This window comes from Coenobita brevimanus, chromosome 98 (assembly GCF_032717465.1).
Source record: "Coenobita brevimanus isolate Jiangsu-jjx chromosome 98, ASM3271746v2, whole genome shotgun sequence".
In the NCBI taxonomy this organism is placed as follows: Eukaryota; Metazoa; Arthropoda; class Malacostraca; order Decapoda; family Coenobitidae; genus Coenobita; species Coenobita brevimanus.
This window is the reverse complement of record NC_137051.1, coordinates 17,229,255-17,254,185: the sequence shown is the minus strand read 5'-3', so window position 1 is coordinate 17,254,185 and position 24,931 is coordinate 17,229,255. Positions and strand designations below refer to the sequence as shown.

Below are 24,931 nucleotides of genomic sequence, written 5' to 3'. Positions count from 1 at the left end.
TCGTTCAACTTCAGTGGTAGAGCTAATAACATGTCCCGTGTTCTGTGGGGCGTGGCTCTTCCCTTACAACCGTGCTGTCGCCGCGCGACGTTCGCATATAAGCAGGCTGGAGACGGAGAGCTTCATACTCCACGCTGCACCGCAGTAGTCGACATGAAGACTCTGGTGAGTTCACTTCACTACGATGACATATTATTTGAGTCTATTCTTGCTGCCTCTAGACCATTTTGTTTATCTTAGGAAAGACTACTCGCGTTGAGGCGGGGTTAATCGTCTATTATGCCTATCGTTAAATATTTTTTCCCTCATAAGGTTACAGTCCCAGTATCAAAGGCAAAAAGGTGGTCATCCGCCTCTTTCGCCTGTGTGACATAAAGTGAGCCATAAACCCCAACCATCTCTCTGATCCACTCCCCTATCAGCCCATTAGGCTGGAGCGCTTTAACCCACTTAAACACTGGGAGTTATTTTATTCAGTGGTCACCACCTAACGTAGCAAATTCTTTCCTGAAGGACAGGAAATCATTTAACATGTCACTGCATGTAGATCTACCTGATGGTATTAACCCACTGAGTGACGGCGCGCACACCTATATAACCCCTCCTGTTGGAAACAATAAATTCGTCTGAATGCAATAAATATAAAGTAGTAAGGACGTCCTAGAACTGAAATGGTCAACAATTGTCCCAAAAAAAAAAAAAAAAAAAAAGCTGACAGCTACACACTACTTCAACTGACGCTTTCTTTAATATTATATAATATTTCCTGGTACAGAGAAGACAAAAAAATATGCTTAATTTACATCATTGGCCAATTTTCGATGAAAATTCATATCCCTAAACCTTCATAATGTCATATACATATGAATAACCTGTGTTTAAGTATCTATTGCCTGACCCACATCCTGTAAGGGATGGCCTACACGAAAGGACCTTCAGGCATTTCCGTCCCTAGTCAGTTACGGCTCCATATCTCACGAGACACCCTCCTTCCCTACACTCACCTACCTTATCTCTCTACCTGCTTCTATGTTCTCCTTTTCCTCTAGCCATCTCACTCTAATGCATTCTTCTTGTCAGTCTCTAACTCTGCTTATTCTGCTTTGCCGAATCACCTCAGAATATTTATTTATATTTTTCTATGTCTTTAGCCTCCATACAACATTCTTCACGAAACCTTCTATTCATCAGTCTACCCCTCCGCCTCGTTCCAAGGCGCTTATAAGGTAGTGGTTTAACTTTTGAAGTATATATGTCGCTTAAGCATAATCCAGGTTCCATTATAGTGCATCAGTACTGGACCTATATTTCTTTCACTTTAACCTATCGCAGATTATCGTCCTTTGCAACTTATTTCACACAGCACTGTTGTAAAAAGAGAGACTACAGCGACTCGACGTACAATTCACAGCACTTCTTTATGGCTAGCAACATATGCTGGTATTAACCTATTGTTACAACTCGGCATTCAATATGGATAGATGGCTACTGGAGGGAAAGAATAAAACATGCACAGTATAATATTCTGGTGTTCAATGCTTCTTTTGCTCCAAAAGTTCAGTCATATTTCTCGTCAGTGTTGTCAATACCCCTGCCACTTTTGTTCCCTGCTCCACCTTCTCCTGCAGTTAGTCCTCCATACAACCATCGCTCGTCACACCATTGCCTAAACAAATAAAATCCCACATGTTTCATTTCGGGACCATTCAGACGCCCCACTCATTAGTTGTTTTTGTGCCTCTTTCAAATGCAATCACTTTGCACGTTTTTAATTCACTTTTTAAATACGTCTTTCACACACACACACACACACACACTCACGAACGCGCGGACTAACACACGCACACTAATGTACATACACGCACCAACGCACGCATTCCCAAACTTTTGAAGCAGATATTGTAACGTAAATTCCACATCAGCTCATACGTCAACTGCTAACAGAAATGCAAACCGTTCCCACTCCTTGCTTTCTCTCATTCCAGTCAATGTCTTGCTAGTTGTTATCGTTTTCAGCGTCCTCACGACTGCAGCTACAGACAATTTACCCAGCCATATCGCCAAGGCAGAGCCCATTAGTTTAATTCAGTACTCATATTAAATATACATACTCAGTGACCTAGTCTCTCTCGCAGTTGCATTAACTCCACTATCTATCAGTGTACCTATATATATATATATATATATATATATATATATATATATATATATATATATATATATATATATATATATATATATATATATATATATATATTTATGTTATAGCATTTGCCGTGTGTGTGTGTGTGTGTGTGTGTGTGTGTGTGTGTTAGTGTGTGTGTGTTTGTGTGTGTGTGTGTGTGTGTTTGTGTGTGTGTGTGTGTGTGTTTGTGTGTGTGTTTGTGTGTGTGTGTGTGTGTGTGTGTGTGTGTGTGTGTGTGTGTGTGTGTGTGTGTGTGTGTGTGTGTGTGTGTGTGTGTGTGTGTGTGTGTGTGTGTGTGTGTGTGTGTGTTTAAGGCAGCCGAAACTACACATTCAAATCGCACAAAAATTGGCACAAAAACCGCAAAAAAAAAAATGTGAAAAAACTTGGTCTTATTATGACTGAAAAACTTTTAATATATTTAATAAGCGATCACAACTTGATCAAAAAACGTCTCTTCAGGCGCCCGGCATAGGATCTCCGCAGAATTTTTTGCTCACAACCGAAATATAATGTAGCAGCGCGAGAACCCTCCGCAGGAGCAAGCGCGAGGGGCCCGAAGGGCCTAGGAGCACCTGTATATATATACATACATACATACATATATATATATATACAGTATATAGATAGATAGATAGATAGATGGATAGATAGATTGATAATAGATATAGATAGAGAGATATAGTTACAGATATAGAAATATAGATACATATAGATATATAGATATAGATAGATAGACAGATAGATAGACATAGATATAGATGTAGATAAATGGATAGATAGATAGATACGGTATACTGTAGATATAAACTATTTTCAACTGCTAAATAATCTTCACTCCACCCCACTTACTACCACCTCTATGCATAGTGATTCTTCATTTACAGTATCGTATGTCTTCTTAAATACTACAGCCATGCGTTACTTAACACTTTTGGTTGGGCTGTTAATATCTTAATGATTTCTTTGTCTCTACAGACTGTTGTTGCCCTGGCGGCCCTGTGCCTGGTGGCCGTGAGCGCCGAGCCAGAGCCTGGCTCTGTTTATGGACTCGAGAAGAGAAGTGCTGAGCCTGGCTCTGTTTATGGACTCGAGAAGAGAAGTGCTGAGCCTGGCTCTGTTTATGGACTAGAGAAGAGAAGTGCTGAGCCTGGCTCTGTTTATGGACTAGAGAAGAGAAGTGCTGAGCCTGGCTCTGCTTATGGACTCGAGAAGAGAAGTGCTGAGCCTGGCTCTGTTTATGGACTAGAGAAGAGAAGTGCTGAGCCTGGCTCTGTTTATGGACTCGAGAAGAGAAGTGCTGAGCCTGGCTCTGTTTATGGACTAGAGAAGAGAAGTGCTGAGCCTGGCTCTGTTTATGGACTAGAGAAGAGAAGTGCTGAGCCTGGCTCTGTTTATGGACTCGAGAAGAGAAGTGCTGAGCCTGGCTCTGTTTATGGACTCGAGAAGAGAAGTGCTGAGCCTGGCTCTGTTTATGGACTAGAGAAGAGAAGTGCTGAGCCTGGCTCTGTTTATGGACTCGAGAAGAGAAGTGCTGAGCCTGGCTCTGCTTATGGACTCGAGAAGAGAAGTGCTGAGCCTGGCTCTGTTTATGGACTCGAGAAGAGAAGTGCTGAGCCTGGCTCTGTTTATGGACTCGAGAAGAGAAGTGCTGAGCCTGGCTCTGTTTATGGACTAGAGAAGAGAAGTGCTGAGCCTGGCTCTGTTTATGGACTCGAGAAGAGAAGTGCTGAGCCTGGCTCTGTTTATGGACTCGAGAAGAGAAGTGCTGAGCCTGGCTCTGTTTATGGACTAGAGAAGAGAAGTGCTGAGCCTGGCTCTGCTTATGGACTCGAGAAGAGAAGTGCTGAGCCTGGCTCTGTTTATGGACTAGAGAAGAGAAGTGCTGAGCCTGGCTCTGTTTATGGACTCGAGAAGAGAAGTGCTGAGCCTGGCTCTGTTTATGGACTCGAGAAGAGAAGTGCTGAGCCTGGCTCTGCTTATGGACTCGAGAAGAGAAGTGCTGAGCCTGGCTCTGCTTATGGACTCGAGAAGAGAAGTGCTGAGCCTGGCTCTGTTTATGGAATAGAGAAGAGAAGTGCTGAGCCTGGCTCTGTTTATGGACTCGAGAAGAGAAGTGCTGAGCCTGGCTCTGTTTATGGACTAGAGAAGAGAAGTGCTGAGCCTGGCTCTGTTTATGGACTCGAGAAGAGAAGTGCTGAGCCTGGCTCTGTTTATGGACTCGAGAAGAGAAGTGCTGAGCCTGGCTCTGTTTATGGACTAGAGAAGAGAAGTGCTGAGCCTGGCTCTGCTTATGGACTCGAGAAGAGAAGTGCTGAGCCTGGCTCTGTTTATGGACTCGAGAAGAGAAGTGCTGAGCCTGGCTCTGTTTATGGACTCGAGAAGAGAAGTGCTGAGCCTGGCTCTGTTTATGGACTAGAGAAGAGAAGTGCTGAGCCTGGCTCTGTTTATGGACTCGAGAAGAGAAGTGCTGAGCCTGGCTCTGTTTATGGACTAGAGAAAAGAAGTGCTGAGCCAGGCTCTGTTTATGGACTAGAGAAGAGAAGTGCTGAGCCTGGCTCTGTTTATGGACTAGAGAAGAGAAGTGCTGAGCCTGGCTCTGTTTATGGACTCGAGAAGAGAAGTGCTGAGCCTGGCTCTGTTTATGGACTCGAGAAGAGAAGTGCTGAGCCTGGCTCTGTTTATGGACTCGAGAAGAGAAGTGCTGAGCCTGGCTCTGTTTATGGACTCGAGAAGAGAAGTGCTGAGCCTGGCTCTGTTTATGGACTCGAGAAGAGAAGTGCTGAGCCTGGCTCTGCCTATGGACTAGAGAAGAGAAGTGCTGAGCCTGGCTCTGTTTATGGACTCGAGAAGAGAAGTGCTGAGCCTGGCTCTGTTTATGGACTAGAGAAGAGAAGTGCTGAGCCTGGCTCTGTTTATGGACTCGAGAAGAGAAGTGCTGAGCCTGGCTCTGTTTATGGATTCGAGAAGAGAAGTGCTGAGCCTGGCTCTGTTTATGGACTAGAGAAGAGAAGTGCTGAGCCTGGCTCTGTTTATGGACTCGAGAAGAGAAGTGCTGAGCCTGGCTCTGTTTATGGACTCGAGAAGAGAAGTGCTGAGCCTGGCTCTGTTTATGGACTCGAGAAGAGAAGTGCTGAGCCTGGCTCTGTTTATGGACTCGAGAAGAGAAGTGCTGAGCCTGGCTCTGTTTATGGACTCGAGAAGAGAAGTGCTGAGCCTGGCTCTGTTTATGGACTAGAGAAGAGAAGTGCTGAGCCTGGCTCTGTTTATGGACTCGAGAAGAGAAGTGCTGAGCCTGGCTCTGTTTATGGACTAGAGAAGAGAAGTGCTGAGCCTGGCTCTGTTTATGGACTAGAGAAGAGAAGTGCTGAGCCTGGCTCTGTTTATGGACATCAGAAGAGAAGTGCTGAGCCTGGCTCTATTTATGGACTCGAGAAGAGAAGTGCTGAGCCTGGTTCTGTTTATGGACTAGAGAAGAGAAGTGCTGAGCCCGGGAATGTTTATGGACGCCAGAAGAGAAGTGCTGATCCCGGCTATGTTTATGGACACCAATAGAGAAGTGCTGAGCCTGGCTACCGCTACGGTGGATATGGCTCCGGACGCTAACAGAGGAGGGTTGACTCTGACTGTAGTGCTGGTTATGAATACTAAGGTGGCAGTCGTTGAGCTGACTTCAGTGGTGATATCGTCGGCTGCTGATCTCCTAGTGTTCCCTAAGCCTCGGATAACCAGTGAAATAAAGTGCTTCAAAAGATAAAATTGTCTGTCTTAACCTTCTTTAATCGTACCGTTAGATATGCTGATGTATAAAATCGAATAATTGTCTAAACTTCTATGAAGTCTATTCTGTGTGTTTTTTCTCAATGATTTTTTTTTTTTTACTTGTATTTTGTAAGTCATCTGAGATGATTCTGATATTTACAGTAAAAAAAAAATTCTGAGTACATGTACGAGATTATGATCCCCTATGATAAAATAATCATCATAATATTTTGCACTGAAGGGGAATCCTGAGGAGAGTTTAGTATAAGAGTCGAGCTTTCGAGCTAAGGCCAAATAAATCTTGGGTAAGAAAATATAGAAATGAACTTCCTTCATATTTCGACTCAATATACATTAATGCTGTATATGATAAACAAGGCACGGAGAATTCCTGAAGAGGCATCTGTACATTCTGGATAATGCGATTCTGAATTTAGAAGAAACAAGACATTTAGCTACAGAGAGATATTACGGTTTTGCTTGTTAAAAGATTTTTATCGTTTTTCTGATACTTTCGTCGGTGCTAATAGAGGAAACCAAATTATTTGTAAACCTTGCAATCAACTATTTTTAATTTATTGACACATTCTTTTAAGATCAAAGTTCTTTTCTTTTTGTCACGGTTTATCACGTTTAACTAAGGATTCCTAAAGTTAGTTACTTGCATTGTTTGCTACGTTATATATATTTTCATATTTCCGATTCTGGGCACAGACTTGGCAGCCCGTTCATTAATGCAGAGTAGTTATCCTTGCCACACTGCTTCAAATTAAACTCCTTGTAGCGCTACTATATAGGTGAGATTTTTCTTTTTTGGCATATGATGGCAAGTTAAATACAAAGAATACGAATATAATTTGTTTAGACTTTTTCTGGTAAAATAACTTCATGGCGTTATTCCACGTGCGTTTCTAATCTCACCAAATTCCTAAACTCATTGTACCTCAGTAAATTGTCAGGGCTCGTTACCTTGAAAGATGAATTTAATTAGCAAACGAGATCAATTTCTGCTTCACAAATATGGCTCATAGAAAATCGTGCAAACAGGACCCAGCATTCAAGCTGTGGGAGTGGTCCAGTTCCATCAAGAGAAAACAAACCCGCTTGCAACATTTCTGACGCATCTCACAGCCACTACCCGGTACCGATGTTAGGCAATGTAAAGTCTGTGACAAAAGATCGCCAAATATCTTATTACGTTTAGTGTCTCATCTCACTAAGCCGATATAGTGAAGTATCTTGATGACAATGCACATTCACCTCCCTGAAATACTGAAATGTCCCTGAGTCACCGTGTATCTTATCCCTGTTCTGAAGATAACGCAGATAGTAAGATAAGGACTTAATCCCTTCAACCCGAAGGACGTATTTAAAAGTTAAATTCTTCCTACGTCCAGCTGATTTTATTCAGGTCAGGAGAGGCTTTAGAACTAGGAAATTAGATACAGCTCTCGTTGAACCCTTCGCTGAGTTACAAAATGTCTTTCTTAATCTAAATAAAATCGTCTGGACGTAAGCGGATTAAATCAAAAGAAAGCATCATATAATCCGAGGGGTTAACGATTCACTATCAACGCCTGCTTCTTATCTACATTATATCCTCCGTCGGTAGCAATAATAAAAATAATAGACGTTATTTGACACTTTCTAGTCCTGACACGAGGGGGGACTCTTTCCCTACATAATATCGTCCGGCTATTTCAAGACTGAAACGGAAAAGAGTTCATCATAGGGAAAGTAGCAAGAACGATGAAGGAAAAAACACCGTCGCACTTTTGGAGTAAACTGAGTCAAAGACTTGCACTTTCAGATGTCTTTCTTAATCTGAACAAAAATCGTCTAACAATGGAAATGGAAGAAGAAAGTCCTTTCGTGGTTAACGCCACCAGTTTCAATGTCATTTTTAATTTGTTCTTTCTGATACCTGACGACTTGCTTCGACGAACGACTTTCATAGTGAAGGAGTTAAGGTTTCCTCCAACAACCTTAGTTACACCAGCGCGTATAGCAAGAAAGGTTTGTGTGTTTGTTTCCAGTAGTTTATCCTGTCTGTCTGTCTGCTTGCAAGTTTATGATAAAATTATTGGATGGAACTGCACCAAATATGGCATAATGACTGACGACCATCAGGGAAAGAAGTTACTAGATTTTGGTCGAAAAATACTGTATGTTTTTTGGTCAAGAAAAATGTCAATTCAAACAGTTCTAATCCGATTTGCACTAAATTTAGAGAAAGGGCTGAAGATCCGGAAAGAATTAATTGGTTCACCTTTGAGACCAATCGATCAAAGATTATGGTCACAGGGCAAAGCCAAACGTTCTGCCCTGTAATTCCATGAAGTTTTATTTGATTTGGACTAAACTTGGTGGAAAGGTTTCAGGTGAGCCAAGGAGGAAGTGACAAGTCTGAGAACATTTTTAAGGGCCACGTCATTAGGTAAGGTCAGCTTAAACACTTTTGATACACTCTGAACCCAAATTTGTAAAATTGCTAAAGGTCCGGCATGGATGAAATAATTTGATTTAGGAAACAGTTGATCGGAGGTCAAGGTCACAATGCAGTATCAAGGGTTTGGCCTTACACCAGTTGTGAGGCGCAGGTGTTGCACTCCCCAAGTGCTCCTTCTTATTCGATGTCTCCTAATTTCCGTAAAAAATTCTGCAGCTTACAAGATTCGAACACGAAAAAGGTCATCAGAAGAGGGATTAACCAATATCAAAGTCGTAACTTTAATCCTCTCAAGGTAAGGCCAACTCTAACATTTTCTTTCAGCTAGCGCCAGACAGTTTTCCCCCAGCTGAACACAGGAATGTAAGTGCATTAATACTGGTGTCATTAACTCATTCACTCCCATGACATCACTTTGATTTCCTTCTTGCTACCATTGTGTTCAGCTAAAGAACGCCTATTCGAACTGGAGATTAAATATACACATTATTAAACCCCTTAAATCCTAGAGGTCCTTCCCAGCCCGAAAGTAATCGTCTGGGGGTAGGATGAATAAAATAGAACATACGTCCTTGGAGTGAAGAGGCTAAGGGCTATACCTGTGTCACGGTGAGGCTAGGGCATCCTCACAAATCGTTCGTTCCAATGTTCGTTGGCATTACAGGCTTCGTGGTATCTTTCTCTATGCGATGTATCTTTTCTTTTTCTTATATTACACCTTCATATTTTCATTCGTGTTTATTTTTTCAATTCAGTTTTATTCTTATTCTTATTCTTGTGGTAGGAGGGGGCACTCACCATCCATTCACTTGATGTAGTGCTGCTTTCATGTGTCTGCCATTTCCTCTTCTTTCTTCCTCCCTTTCTTCCTTTTCTGTCTTTCTTTACTTGATTCTCTCCTCGTCCTTCTGCCTGCGGGTGACTTTACACTTCCTCTTCTGCCTTTCTTTCCTTCATTCTTTCCTCTTCCATCTCCTTCTGGGTAACTCTACACTGAGTGACAAGTCAAGTGGTTTCCTGTACATCAGGAAACTATTTACTATGCTGGATGGTAACCATATAACCAAACTATGGTGTCTGGTGGTTTAGTGAGTAATTACGGCGCTCCAGTCGGGTGGAGCCGATGAAGGTTGATATCCAAGAATGGTTGGGGTTTATTGCTCACGTACTGCCACTCAGGGATGAGTGAGGCTGGTCACTCATCTTAAATGTCAGGACCAACTTGCCTAGCCCCGGGCTCCTACATTCCTCATGGGGCAACGTACGTAGGATTTGATGATGGATGGATGGATTATTATTGTTTAGTATCGAAGTAATTTGCCTCAAGAACAATATAAAAGCGAAATATGCGAAAATAAATAGCAGAGGAAGAAGTGTTACGAAGCCTTATTGGTGGTGGTGGTGGTGGTGAAAATAGGTGCTGTTGTAGCAGTGGTGGTTGTGCTGATGATGGTAGTGATGACTGTAGCGGTGGTTGTGTTGGTGTGGTTATTATTATCGTTAGTTATTATTATTACTCGGGTAAAGACGGCCTTCGCTCGATGTCATAAGGCCAGAAATCAGTCATAATTAGGGAACCGGTGGCCCGATTGGACTAAAAATTGTTTTATTCCTCGAGTTACAGCATTTTAACTACCTTGCTCTAACAAAAACAGGGCTACGTTGCGCCGATTTTGCGGTTATGATAACAAACCAACCAACAAACAAATCGGATCATTATAGTGTAGATTATTATTATTATTATTGTTGTTCTTATTCTCTCATAACTCAGTCTTGTTTTTGTCGGAGGAATAGGACACTGCATTCCCTTCTTATCCTTCACGTAGGAAAAAATCCCGAAACTGCCTGCCAATCCATACGGTCGTCGGAAGGTGCGCTCAGCCGCTCACTCGATGAGAGATGGCAACTGTGTGGCGGGCAACTGTGAGTCTCACATCCGTTGGCTTAGAATATTTTCGTAATATGCTTGCCTTAAGAAATTATTTTCGTAACACACTTGGTTGGCTGCCTCTTAATTTCCTACTGTTTGGCACCGAAGGCTACTATGTCGAGATTAAAAATATATGAAAGGCACAGACGACAATAATTATGAGGCGTAATAAATAACTGGGCTCTGCGGAGGACGGAGAATATAGCTCGAAATTAGTTTATATTTTCAAACTTAGGAGAAGTTGTTTTAAATGCCTTCCATGGTATTTATTTCATTTTAAAATGATGCGAAAATGTGGTGCTACTAAAGTGTCCTTACAGCTTTTTTTATTATTATTATTTTTATTAGTTTTAAATGAAATTCTGGCGACACTAGTAACGTCCTCAGCTGTTGCTTCGAGGAGTGGCAGGGCAGCTCTCTCATACCCTCTCGTAGTTGGACTATGTGAAGTGTTCTGTTACAGCTAACGCAAGGTGATATTTCTTGAGCTAAGCGTTCATCATAGGGTACTAGGAGTGATAATACTAACCACTGAGCCATGGTCCTGTTACGTTCAAGGTCGCTGAATTTTTTTTTTTCTGTGGATCTTGTTTCTTTATTTGAGTAAACAGAACTGGGTTCACATCAAGCCTTCCCTTTACAAGTGTCATCACAGATTGCAAGGCTGATGAACTGTGACGAGCTACAGCATTTCAAAACGCATCCGCCAGTCTTTCTGAACCCTGATTCACAAACAAGTTTAATGATTACATCCTTCACGTAACGCGAGAATGCTTTTTCGATGGCATGGGAGGTTTCGTAGCATCTCTTCCCTGGCGATTTATTCTGTCAATTACACCTTATGCTGTCGCATGCTATATATATATAGCATCGACAGAATTCGCATCAGTAGCATTATACAGGTGACTGAAATGTGCTGAATTATTCGCTAAGAAAGAAGCATTAAGAAATCTTAAAGTCATGTAAAATTAGGTTGTCATATTTTGTAACAAAAACAACAGACGTGACAGTAACTAGCACTTTCCTTGTCCTTCCAGAAAATACAGATCTGAGCTGCGAGATATAATATATTAGCATGTTAGCTCTTGAACCATTCCTGTTTGTAAATCACAGTGAATAACTTTTTGTTTACTGTGATGCTGCTTTATTCCGGGTGTGAGGTAGGCTGGCTGAACGTGGAACAGGGATTAGATTTCATAACACTTCCTGAGATGTCTATTCTACTTATTAAATATCAGTATCCCTTTATGTTACTAGCGCAAACTACGTCCAAATGTAACGATGTTAGTAGTATCCAAAGGAATGTTAGGATGTAATATGCAAAATAAATCGGTAAAGAAGAGGTGCTGTGAAGCCTCTAGTACCACTAAAAATACTGTCCTATTGCAAAACAGTAGGTTCGTGTAAGTAATCAGTGGGGGATTATCAGCGTTCACCGTGACGCAGTGTATTCCATTTGTACTGCGATGTTCTCCCTTGACTCCCACTTTTAGGCAGGCCAGGCCCGGTCATCAGTCACACCCGGAGGATATTCACACGCAAAGTGTTTCACTCTAGGGAAGCTCCATATTGTTCAGCACTAATCTAGAAGCTCTGAATGTGTTATTATTGTCCTACGTCCGATATTTTTCAGTCCCGGGGAGACACCTTGCTGTGAAAGGGGCTATTGAAGGCTATACTTGATTTGTCCACTTAGAAAAGTCTCTCCTAAGATAAATGTGCTTGAGAGAGACGCATTCGTAAGGTGCTGCCCAGTTATACGATGCCTCTCATCTCTCTCCTTGTCTCATGAAAGGGGGATGATGGACTGTGGGTGAAGGGTCTCTCCAGCCTGCACTCTACCGGGTTCACGTTTCAGATGAACCTGGAGCTACATCTGCTAGTTCTAGCATGCTGAATAAAGTTGCCCATTAGTAGCAATAATATAGCGGAAAATGCGTTATCAGACTTAAGGGGTCATTGAGTAGAACACAACCCAGTAACAGGACCGTGGAGGGCAGGGTTCCGGTGCTCTAAATCCGTAGTCACGATAGATCTCAGAGTTTCTACCATAAATTCATAGCAGTTATATATCATCATGAACCATTCAATCTGGCCGTATTTTGTCACTTTAATGATCACTTTAGTTTGACTGTGAAGTGTTAGATAGCTGTACGCATGGAGATATAAGCCTAAGCAAACAGATTTGTATCAAGAACACACACACACACACACACACACACACACTTGGTTATTACCACTTTTTCTGTAAATTTAGCTGTAACATTTACTTTAAGGCAGTGCTAGCCTTTTACTAATGTTACTTTTTAACTCGTGTGTATATTTTCAGCCTTCGGGCTGCCTTACCTTAAAAAAAACGTGAATTATTATTATTACACACACACACACACACACACACACACACACACGGCCAGTGACTGAGGCCCGTCTTCTCGACAGCTTAGGAGGATTAGTAGCACATCCTCCTTACCAGCTTATTTTTGCACATGGCGCCTTGGTACTCGTGTTACTTATGCAGTGTATGTCGCCATTGAAGAGATATAAGTAACATGCAGGAGAAAAGTTAGGTATAGTATGCAAAATGAATCGGGAAGGAGGAAGTGTTAAAAAAAAAAAAGTGTACCAAGCTCGCGGAAAAAAAAAAAAAATCATTGCATCTTGCGGTGGGAGATCTAACCATAAACAAGGCAACAAATTTATTACTGTATATGCAGAAGGACAGACACAACACAGGTATGACACTTTTTTTCTTTTTTTTTCCCAACGACGTGCATAATTGAGACGCACTTTTTTTTTTTTTTTTTTTTACAACGCACAGGACTGAAACGGTTTTAATGCACGACGCAAAGGACATTAACATATACGGTACCTGACGAAACGTACACGGTGGATTCATTTATTATTTCCCCAAAGTGTTTGTCTTTGTGCTAAACTGTGTGTGTGTGTGTGTATATATATATATATATATATATATATATATATATATATATATATATATATATAAAGACTCATATACCCTAGTACTATCGACTCCTTGACACAACCTAACAGTTACTTTCTGATTTTAATTGCAAAGCTCTTGGTCCATTTCCTTTGCCGAGAACTTCTGCTGTGAACGATGCAGATATATTTTTACGTCCACAAAGACTTCTTTAACAATTACTTTATAGCAGCTCTTTATTTATGGACTTATTTATGTATTTATAGATTGAGAGAGGTGCTTCTGCCTCCTGCTCCTTTACTTTTGTGCGTCTGCTGGTGAACTTCTTACTTTTTACGTTCACGATAATGTAACAGTACTTGACGGCAGCTCTTACTTTTCAGATGTTGACAGAGGTTCTACTGTTGCTGATCCTGGTGGGTCTGCTGGTGAGCCTCTTCAGCAGCAAAAATCCGAAAGGTCTGCCCCCAGGTGAGAAAGTTAGCACATATCAATCTACTGTGACTTGAGTAATGCATCTATTTGGTCCATTCATTCTTTTAACCCTGGTGAGCTATTATTGTTATTATTATAATTATTATTATTATTATTATTTTGGCTATTTACAAACTATTGTCAGCAGGAGAAAGTTTTCGGGTTGGAGATGTTAGATATACAGTAATCATTATTTACCTCAGAATTTCGAGGGGATCTTGAGCTAATTAGACTCGTCCAGTGGTGCCATCATTAAAAAACAAAGTCCACCACGGTCTTGAAGGGGGTAGTATGATGTTGCTAGTATGGATTGTTACACCTACACTGAATGCGAACCCAGGATACTATTTTTTGTTCGACTGGTGAGTCATGGGACTCAGCCTCGGGGTTAGGGGAAAAAGAATACTGTACCAGTATTCCCTGCAAGTCGTATAGGATAAAAGAAAGAACTGTATGAATCAGAAACCCCTTTACCCTTTGAAGTCTACTTTGAAACGATCTGCGTTGCCTTGGATTGGGGTCTTGTGCCTGTTCATGGTCCAGTAATATTAAATAGTCTCGTATGGGTGTGTGGAATATGAGGTGTGACTGAAAAATTCAAGAGTGCAGATGCATTGAAGGTTTTTTAAGGAAGCAAAATATGATGAAATAACATTGTGCGAGAGAAAGATGATGGTGAGTGATGTGAATGAATGGGCAGGTGTTACATGTGTAGATTCTGACACAAGCACAAGTGGGTGGAGTAGAGAGGGTTGATTTGTTGACAGGCGAATGGATGAGAGAAATTAAATACTGCATGATTGATGGCATCAGTTCAGTGTACATGTAATGGTACGTCAAGTTTACAATTTACATTATGCAACTGGTTCAGATCATTCCCAGTGCAACGTGTGATGTGAGCAAGGGTTTTTGAATCAGTTGGGAAGAATAATACAATGCATACCAAGAAGTTAGAGCGTTTTTTTTTTTTGTGGGGGGGGGGCGACTCTGAGCATAAACATAGCCTGCTCACTGGGGAGCAGCATTCCTGCGAGTCACCTTTATGAAATCACCACTTCGGCACCGTATGTACTGAATACGTGCTAGAGCTGTGTTATTCAAGGCTGGTGTTATGATGGTATTGTCGAGTGGAAGATCAGCAAAATCAGTCTTAACGATATCCAAATCTTTTAACTGTTCCTTGCTATCGCCTGGGATTGCACTTGGGTCCTTTCAGACAGCAACCGGATCTTTAACCACGCGACTGTCAGTAATTGAGCTAACTAAATGAAGGAATTCGTACAGGTGCGATGAATGATGTATGGACTGATCTGTTGTGTAGGAGGAAAATGATATTGGACGTTACGAAACAGCTTAGCATTAATCATTCGTATATCTAACAAAAGGATATTATGAACACATGACACAAAGAGACAACGGTGAATAATGACTAACATTGTTCTTCTGAAAGAAAGTTATTTGGGTGTATTATGGACAAGAGAAATGTGATATGACAATGTAGAAAGAAGAGCGGTGGGAAGACGATGAAACAGAAGAAAGAAACCAATGCATCAAAGAAAAGGCTGATTGATAAGTCTGACCACATGAACACAGTATACAAGATGAATCTAAAAACATGGAAATGGGAGTGTGAAGTGGGTACTGAGTGTGAAAGATTGAAAAGAAAAAAAAAGGAAAACGAAAATCACAGCAGTGGCAGATGAATATAAGTAAAGGGCAAAGGAGAAGGTTGGATTTGTAAAATGGATAAAAGCAGATGAGTTTTGAAATCTGTGGAAAGCATCCGATGAGGGTTTGGTAAGGAATGCTAAAATTATTGTTACGTCCCCGTCCCACACCGCCACATGTTCCAACAGTAGTAGTTCAGTGTAAGAAGGACGTTGCTCAGTGAGTTGTTCTTCCTATGATCAGCCTTTCGGTATGCAACAAGATCGGCTCAGGTGTGATAAACATTGGCGGTCTTTTTTCACCAAATAATTACACTTAATGATTGCCAACTACATTCCACAGTTTTCACAAGTACCGGAGCTATATATATAATCTTCATTAAGCCGCACTGACGCTGAACTGCACTGAAACTAAACTGAAACGAAACTTGACTCCCCTAGGCTCTTCCACCTCTATATAAAGCCTTCTCTACTACTAAATTCTAGTATAATCTCGAAGGAACAACAGTTACCACTCGGAGACAATCAAAATACCCGTTTTCTAACTACGTAACACTACTATTTAGCATACAGACAAATAAAAGTATTTTTTAATCTCAGACATAAAACAATATAAGGAAAAAAAAAAAGCATAACAATGCATAACATTACAAAATACCTCCACTCACAAACAGCAGGATAACTGGCAACTCTGACTCGTAAAAAAAAAAAAAAAAAAAAAAAAACTGCGAACCTTCCAGTACTTCCTATCTAGCAAATCCTGCTTCTCAGTAATATGTATGGTCCCGCAAGGATGTCAGGCGGCAGCGGAAAAATAAATAAATAAATAAAAGCCCTTTGTAACGGAAATAGCAAGAACAGTGAAAGAAAAAAAAAAAGGAAGAAAGGGGAACAGCATGGCGGAATACGAAAGTATATACAGAAAGAAGGGGAAAAAAAGAATAGCACGGTGGAGTGTCGAAGGAGAAAGAGCAGATGAAGAGAGAAGGAACAAAATTGGATTGGATGTGGATGAAGTAAAGAGTAATATCTCCAGAGTAAGAAGTGTGCAAAAGAACAAATTAATGAGAAAGAATAAGGAGGCGAATGAAGTTGAGTAAAAACGAATGATTCTTTTCCTGAAAATCTGACACTTTTGGAAAGAGATTTGAAAGTGTAGGAATATAATATGAAAAAAGAAGTCAGGAATGACAGTGGAAGAAATTTAATTAATGGGATCGTAATAAAAAGTAGACGAAAGGATTATAATATATATATATATATATATATATATATTAGAATGACGGTCAGCGCACCAGTGAACATGACATGGGATTGATAACACACAGAGCAAGAATGCGGTGCACGAAAATGTCACACTGGCTGGAGTAAATAATGATGTGAAAAGGCTGGACTGGGAAGGCAAGTGGCCATGAGATTATGGAAGAATAATAAAATGTTGAGGGAAAATTGTTTGTGGAAAATATACCAGAACGAATGGATGAGTGGGATTTGTACCAGCGGTACGGACGGGGCTGTGATTAGGACATTTTATACCAGCAGAGTTAAAAAGTCGGAGCAAAATTAATCTTAGAACAAATCTACAGTACAGTGCTGTGGGTACGAAGTAAGGAAAAACAGTGATAGGGAACGTAAAGCAGGTTTCAAAAGATTAGATGAGTGATGCACAGGGTTGTTTATAAAATGGCAACTTTCAGGTCAAATATTTTCAGCAACGCAGAAAGTGAGGGTAGCATGCGTGTAGAACTGCAAGATATTTAAGGTATTTGCTAACCTGGAAAAGGCATATGACAAATTAATCTAGGACATAATCTTGTGGAGGTAAAATGCTGAGATCAGCTCATGATGGAAGCAAAATATGTGGATGAGAAAACAGGTATTTGAGTGAGTGGCTCAGTGAGGAAATTGTGTGTGGTATCTCATGAATGTTACACACACACACACACACACACACACTTTCTCTCTCTTGAGTTAAAGGGGGGATATCATTGTGCACCTGATGACAGCCAGTCTAACAACGCAAAGATAACATGATCAAACAACTCTTGCATTCTTTCATGTAACACCATCCATTTTCCTTTTCACCTGAGAGTGAGTCATAGCAACCCTAGAGAATGAAAGGCACCATTTTCTACACTTTATTTTATTATTATTATTATTATTATTTTTGGGAGAGAGAGAGAGGCGTAATCTGCACCCTTTGTTTTAGGTAATAACTGACGTGGCTTATCTCCTACCCACCCCATTTTTTGAGGCGGAAACATCTGGAGCGGCTCTGACTGTCTGTCTTTCAGTAACGATTTTCGGAGAGATGCATTACTCCCGTAGATTCTAGCTCCTTTAGTGATACCACGCCACGCCACATCACCGCCGCACCACGTCACACCACGCCACACTGCACTACACGCCGCACCGTGCCACACCACGCCACACTGCACTACATAACACCGCACCATACCACACCACGCCAAACCACACCACCATACCACTCATTACGACGCCTTACCATACCATGCCACGCCACACCCGCCTCCAGCATCTATAGTACTTTTGCGGTTATTACGTAATAGAACTCTAAGTGATCATATAGCTGAATAATAAACACGGAGTGGCCTTGAACTCGAGATAATTCACTTAAAACACCGCAGGCCAGAGGAAGTACTTTTTTATTCCTGCCATCTCCAGGCGATTTTTTCAGCTTCAGAAAGATCTCTCGTATTGCAGGAGTACATGAGTCCCATATTTTACCCTTAGCCTACAGCTCAGGAAGTCTCTCCCAAGCTGAATAAAATTGTCCAAAGGCAGCAAGAATAAATCATAAAATGCGTGTAATTTAAAATACAACTGTTACTTTTACTTAGAGCACTAGGCAATATCCGTTTTCTTCCTATACTGTAAGAAAGAAAACGGACCTCTTAGTACAACCATTACTTTCTGCCATTTTCAAACTTAGCCATTATTAAAGACATTTTGACAGTGACGCAATGCCTATTAGAAAATAGCAGTCATTCAGGAAGCATGGAGCCTTGAAATACCGTAGATAATATGTCACCTTATCAATCACTAAACCCTTTCATGGTCCGAACAGATCTCCTAACCTTCCAGCTAACTTCGGACGATTTTCTTAAGGTGCGAGGTAGTCACAGGAGACAAAGTTAAATTGTCTGTGACTATGGGTAAATATAAGCCAGTCCAGGGTCGTAACCAGGACTGATATTCGGTGGAAGATATTGGCTTAACACCTTCAATTCAGTGACATTCTTGCTGCCTTCAGATGATTTCATTCAGTGGAGGGAAGAAAAATGAATTTCCCGAGCTAGACCTAGATCGATCATATAGCCCCGCTAGGTAACGGGAGAGCTCTACCTGGCTAGCTACCCAGGCGGGGTGCGAACTTACTCGGTCTTAAGTCAGGCACTCTACCACTGAGTCACTCGGCCCCCCCCCCCATTCAGCGGAGGAAAGCCACCTTGTAGTTAAGTCTAATATCTTACCCCTCCAGTTCGAAAAAGTGTATAATAACTCATTCAGTAACCAAGCCAACCAACCATTCATTCCTACACTTGCCCCAGTCAACCACATCAACCAGCCAAACAACCATTCATCCACCTACCAGCTCCAGTCAGTCACCTAACAAACCAACCAACCAACCAGTCAACCATTCATTCACCCACTTTCCTCAATCAACCACATAATCTGCCGATCAGTTGGCTGGTCGACCAATCAACCATTCATCCATCCTCTCGCCCTAATCAATCAACTAACTAATCAACCAGCAATTCATCACTCACCAGATTTAGCCAGCCACCTAATCAACAACAACCAACCATCCATCCACCCATCCATCTATTCAACCAGCCAACCAATCATACATCCACCCACCCGCCCCAGTCACCCCCAGTCACCAGGTCCCCACCCAATCACCCATCCAGCAGCTCATCATCTGATCCCCAAATCCACTGCTCAGGCCCCCGCGAGTACCCGGTGATTGGCAGCGCAGCGATCCAACACTTGGAGGACGCCCGCAGATACCGTCAGCAGTATGGCGACATCTTCAGGTGGGTGTTTTGTGTTACGTTAGTTTTTCATTTGGCTTTTTGTCACGCTTTGCTACAGCCACCATTACTAACACTATCCGCGTCGCATACAGTGTCGGGATATATCATTTCCTCCCTCCTTCCCAATCTCGTAATCAGTCTGAGAAGGTGAAGTCAGGGTAAGGGGATCAGTAATTACTCTGGTCTCACCTTCGGAGTCTAAGTTGCCTCCTGATCAGTCACAACACACCAGTTCATCAGACTTGTATTTTACCAGTAGGAGAGAGAGAGAGAGAGAGAGAGAGAGAGAGAGAGAGAGAGAGAGAGGAACGCAGAAATAAGATGCAATGGAAGAGATGTTAGAAATCCTGCTAAACCGAAGAGAATACAGCCCACCAACCAAATTAACCTAACACGGTTCTACTTGCTTGGGACAGTTTTGTTGAGAACAAATGATGTATTACTTATATATCCCCCAGGACAAAAATGGGAGCATTGCGAATGGTCTACCTCTGCACTCCAAAACTGATCCGAGAGGCCTTCAGTAAGCCGGAGTTGGCGGATAGACCCAACAAAGAGGCCTTCCACTGGATGACGGAGGGACGGGAGACGGGTCAGTGCTATTCATCATCATCATCGCACTAATCATCATCATCATCATCATCGCATTAATCATCATCATCATCATCAGCGCACTAATCATCATCATCATCATCATCATCAACGCACTAATCATCATCATCATCATCATCATCAGCAGCAGCAGCATCTAATCCTATTCCCTATAGGTCTTACAGGTTTATAGTTTATACTGTAGAGGTTTCTTATTCGCTCCTTTGTCAATTTTTGTGTTTTTTCAGATGTATTATTTTTTTTTTTATAAAGTTATACTCGTAACCTTCGTGTGTCCTTCAGTTCAGTTATGGACACTGCTTTACATAAATACATAAGCAACATACAAAGCTTCATACACAGACATAGCAAGATGCACCGTACATATTTACTTTGTTTGCTTGCTTATTGATATATGATTATTTTCTCTTTGTTATCTTGTTCATTCATGTATTTTGTTTGCTTATCTTGTGTCACACATTGATCAATATTTTTACGAGTAAATATAATAATTTATGCTTATCATTGCCCATCTCAATTATAAGTTTTCCTTCCATTTCATATTCACCTTTCATGCAGGTGTGATGATGACCAACGGGCAGCGGTGGCAGAACGCCCGCCGGTTCCTGCTGCGCAACCTGCGTGACCTGGGTATGGGCAAGTCCAGGCTGGATAGTGCCATCCAGACCGAGGCGCTGGCGCTGGTGCAGGACTTCAAGAAGCACCAGGGCGTCCAGGACAAGTTCCCTAATTCCCTAAACGTCGCCGTCCTCAACATCATTTGGCAGTTGGTTGCCAGTAGGTGCTGCTGTGGTTAACAGCTGGCCATTGTTGTGATGTGTGCTGCTTGGCTGATTTAGTTACATAGTGATTTGGTTTGCCACTAGCAGGTAAAGTTATGTTTGATTAGAATGTCACGATGTGATGTAATTTGATTTTTGTTTCACAAATAGATAAAATTTGCTTAATTTAGATCAGATTAGATTAGTTCTGTAGGTTTTCTTACATCAAGCTGAGACCCATTTTCATGTGGTTGTGAAGTTTAATGTTGGGTTGTGGTATACGTACACGGTATTGTGTGGTTTTGGGCCGATCTGAATAGACTGAGGTCTACTTCATGCTATTCCCTCAGCATCACTCTGGTTGGGTATGGTGCTAGTTATCGCTCGGTTGTTATGCGGTGTGACGTGGTTAGGTGCTAGTTTGTAAAGCTGGGATTGATTTGGATTTAGTTGATTAGTTTGATTAAGTTTTGTTACATTTCATTTGACTCTGATGGTGTTTGATGTCATACTGTTATTTAATTTAATGACCAGTACAAAAATCCATTTTCCCCTTACGTCCCAATAGTTCTCTCGCAGTCATAGCTGTTATTTTAATTCTAAATAAAGCTAGGCAATATTATTCACCTGAGTGAGTCGTAGGAGTCTGTAGGTGTCAGTACTGATACCATTAACCCTTACATGTTAGGGACTATCCAGTATTGTAATCCATGCTATTGTCTGATGTCCATGCTATTCCCTGATGATGTTATTGACCTAAAAGTGAGCACAGTGTCAGAACCTGGGAGTGTTAATGCTATCACCAGTAACGCTGTCATACTCGGACAACTGGTATTTTATTCCAGCTAACGCCACATCATGTTTATTCAGCTGAGAGTGAGTCATAGGAGGCTGAGAGTGTTATCTCACATGACCCCCACTAACCAAAAATTCCACCATCCATCAGTCTCGCTACCCATCAATCTCACACCAATCGCTTCACAACGATTACGTCCTTTCATAGTTCCCTCTACCCTCCTAGACGATTTCACTCAACTTGGGGAAAGCTTCTCATACTTCGAGGCTCATGAAGTCTGCATCTAACTCCTCAAATCCTAAAACTTCCCCGAAACTGATTAAAACCGTCTGGAAATAGTGAGAATGAACAGTGTACTGTATATTTGTTTTACCTTGGCTCTCATTTTCGTTCTTTAATAGTTTAGCTCACGCAGCTTAGTTACAGAAAAAGACAGTCCGAAGACTCTGCATCATTTCTGTCATATCTTCGTGAGTAGCACTATTATCAGGCTATTGTTACAGCTCGGCATGCAAAATGGAGGGATGGCAATTTTAGGCCAAGTTAGAGTAAAAGGAGCATAGTTTTCATCGCAATTAACCAGCCTCACCATTCCCTCAGATCGGAGATACGAACTGGGCGACGAGGAGATCTCAGAGTTCCTCAAACTACTTAGGAGCAGCCAAGAGGACATAGTGGCGGCTTTCTTCCTTCCCGAGATATTTCCCATCCTGAAGCACCTCCCAGAGTTCCTCAAGAGAAGACTGATGGCGAAGGATAAGCTGGATGCCTTGATGAACGCGGCGAAGAAGTTTATGCAGGTGAGAAAGAGAGAGAGAGAGAGAGAGAGAGAGAGACGGGGGGGGGGAGAGGAAGGGTGATATTGGCCGGAAGGCAGGGACAAGTGTGTGTGTGTGTGTGTGTGTGACGAATGCAGAAGTAAAGTGATAAGGAAAAAGGTGTTAGAAATACGGCTAACCCGATAATTCATCCCATAAACCGAATCTAACCTAACACTGTTCCAGGGGCCTGGGACAGTTTGCTAAGGTTCTCACGTTTAGATTATATTCAGATTTCTCTCACTCAGTTTCCAGGTAAAGCGAACATTATCTCTGAAAAAAAAAACAAAAAAAAAAAAACAATCGAAGGAAGTGAAGACAAGTCAAGGTACCCAAACCAATACAGTATAGCCAATGAAAACGCTGTAACAAAAACAGTAAAGCGAATCACAACGAAAACACAGTAAACAAATACACTAAGAAGCCAAAACCAAGATAAATAGATTAATAAAATATAGTCACAGTCTTTCCGCCTTTTTCTTACCCGTAGGTTGGGTGAAGATAAAGAAAATTATATTTAATAACTACCACTTAAAGTACTGATTATTCTGAAAATCTGAACGCAGTGTAATATATTGTCCACTGTTATGTAAGTGCGAATATTACCCTTATTATTTCATTCTACTCAAAACTGTGTAAGACGAAATGATACAGTAAACCATAGTCACAGATACGGTCGATGACATTAATAACGATAACGACAAATAACGAGACAGTGAGCAATGACCTTCGAAACCCCGTATTGCAATCTTCGAAGTCCTGTAAGCCTTTCAAAATTTCATGTAAGAGTTTTGTAATTGTTCAGCCAAAAAATGTCCGCAGTTTATAATGTACACAGTAATATTGCCTAACATATAATCTCATCTCTTTTGTTCCAGCTACTTTCTGACGTTATTGCTCCGTTTTGGAGAGACATCGAACTGGAGGGGTTGGAAACAACTCTTTTTAAACACCTGCAGTTTAAGAAGTCTCATCTGTGGTAAAAGAAAATCGTCTAAAGGTTACAAAATCAGCAGCAGCGATAATAATAATAATAATAATGAAAATAACATCAACAACTATTACTGTTACTACAACGTCACCTTATGCGACTGAGTAATAAAAATCATTTAAATCTTACTGAATATTCTTGAGAGTTCACAAGATCGTATCACTGAGTAAAAAAAAAAAAAAATCTCATTGTTTAACCTTACAAAATGGATCGATAGTTGTGTCCGCGACTACCTATGCAGTAGATTCATCAGTGTCTCAGAAATTTACACATTTTAAGTAGCTTACCATCGAAATTCAAGGCCGTTTTTTTTTTTTATTTTTTTTTTTATTTTTATTACTTGTGGATTATATCACTCCATTTTTAGTCGAACAAATATGAACCTCTTTAATATATTATGAAACTTGTATTACGTTCCAAGGATAGTATCACTGGATTTCGATAGTTGTTGTTCACTGCTTCGTTATTTATCGCTCAGAAATGTGTCAGTGCTTTAAGTCCTTACTCGTATTTTTTTTTTTTTTTTTTTTTTTTAATGTGGCTGGTATAGTAAAGAGGGAGGAACTGCAAAATCAGCCATATAGGTAGTAATGGAACCATAAGCATGCAATTTTTCCCTAAAAGAACCGACAGCTGTTTCAAGTCTTACAGATATTTTATGAACAGAGCACACCAGTAATCTGGTGTATGGATTTTTTTTTTTATTCATTTGTTTTTCCTTCCTCTGCTCTGTTATTAAAAAAAAAAAAAAAAAAAACGAGAACTGACAATTATTCGCAGCTGTACTTACCCCTCGGCGGATGAGAGGTGATGTTCGAGATCGTGGTTTGACATCATGGCCTACAGCGAACGATTTTGTTCAGCTAAGGGCAGTCGTAACTGTCCAAAGGTTAACAATCAACGGTTTTAGGCCATTCACTGTTAAGGACGCTCATAGGCACTTTATTGATGTTGTACTGTTGGTTTTGTTCACTTAAAGACGGCCATAGTAATCTGAGAGTTCAAATATTTGTCTCTGAAGCCTTTCATTGCTGAGGTCACCAAGTGTTTTTCTCCTAATGCAAACACGTCGTGGTACTTTTTTAATGCAGCATAAAGTCTAACACCTTTGCTAATACTTTTCGCACAGGGATATTTCATTTAGGCTTATCAAACGAGGCTTGTTATAATCATCATCATCACTACCCTATCACCTTCACCATAACGATCATCATCATCATTGTTTCTTACACCAAGAGATGGAGCAAATTATCTTTTCACGTGAGACAAATCTTGCAGTCAAAGAAATAGACTGTATATAAACACGAGTAAACCATCATGAAAGAATTAAGCCCATATGCTGAAAATCATCACGAGCACTACATCACTGCGAAATTAAGACCCATAACCCATCATGTACAAACACCGCACTTCATTGTCAACACCCACAGGTCCTCTTGTCCATATATCCCAAGAAAGGATGTGAAATATTTGATGGTATTGATATG

General features: G+C 41.0%; 1 protein-coding gene across 1 annotated transcript in view; it reads left to right on the top strand.

Annotated features, from left to right (window-relative positions):
- Positions 1–5,774: 5,774 nt before the first annotated feature.
- Positions 5,775–24,931, top strand: part of LOC145413982 (cytochrome P450 2L1-like) — a 24,381-nt gene continuing 5,224 nt past the window's right edge. The window contains exons 1-6 of the mRNA XM_080283555.1: positions 5,775–5,864; positions 13,651–13,738; positions 19,376–19,466; positions 19,925–20,058; positions 20,637–20,855; positions 22,236–22,435. Of these exons, the coding sequence (XP_080139681.1) occupies positions 5,775–5,864; positions 13,651–13,738; positions 19,376–19,466; positions 19,925–20,058; positions 20,637–20,855; positions 22,236–22,435 (822 nt within the window). The remainder of the gene's footprint in view (positions 5,865–13,650; positions 13,739–19,375; positions 19,467–19,924; positions 20,059–20,636; positions 20,856–22,235; positions 22,436–24,931) is intronic.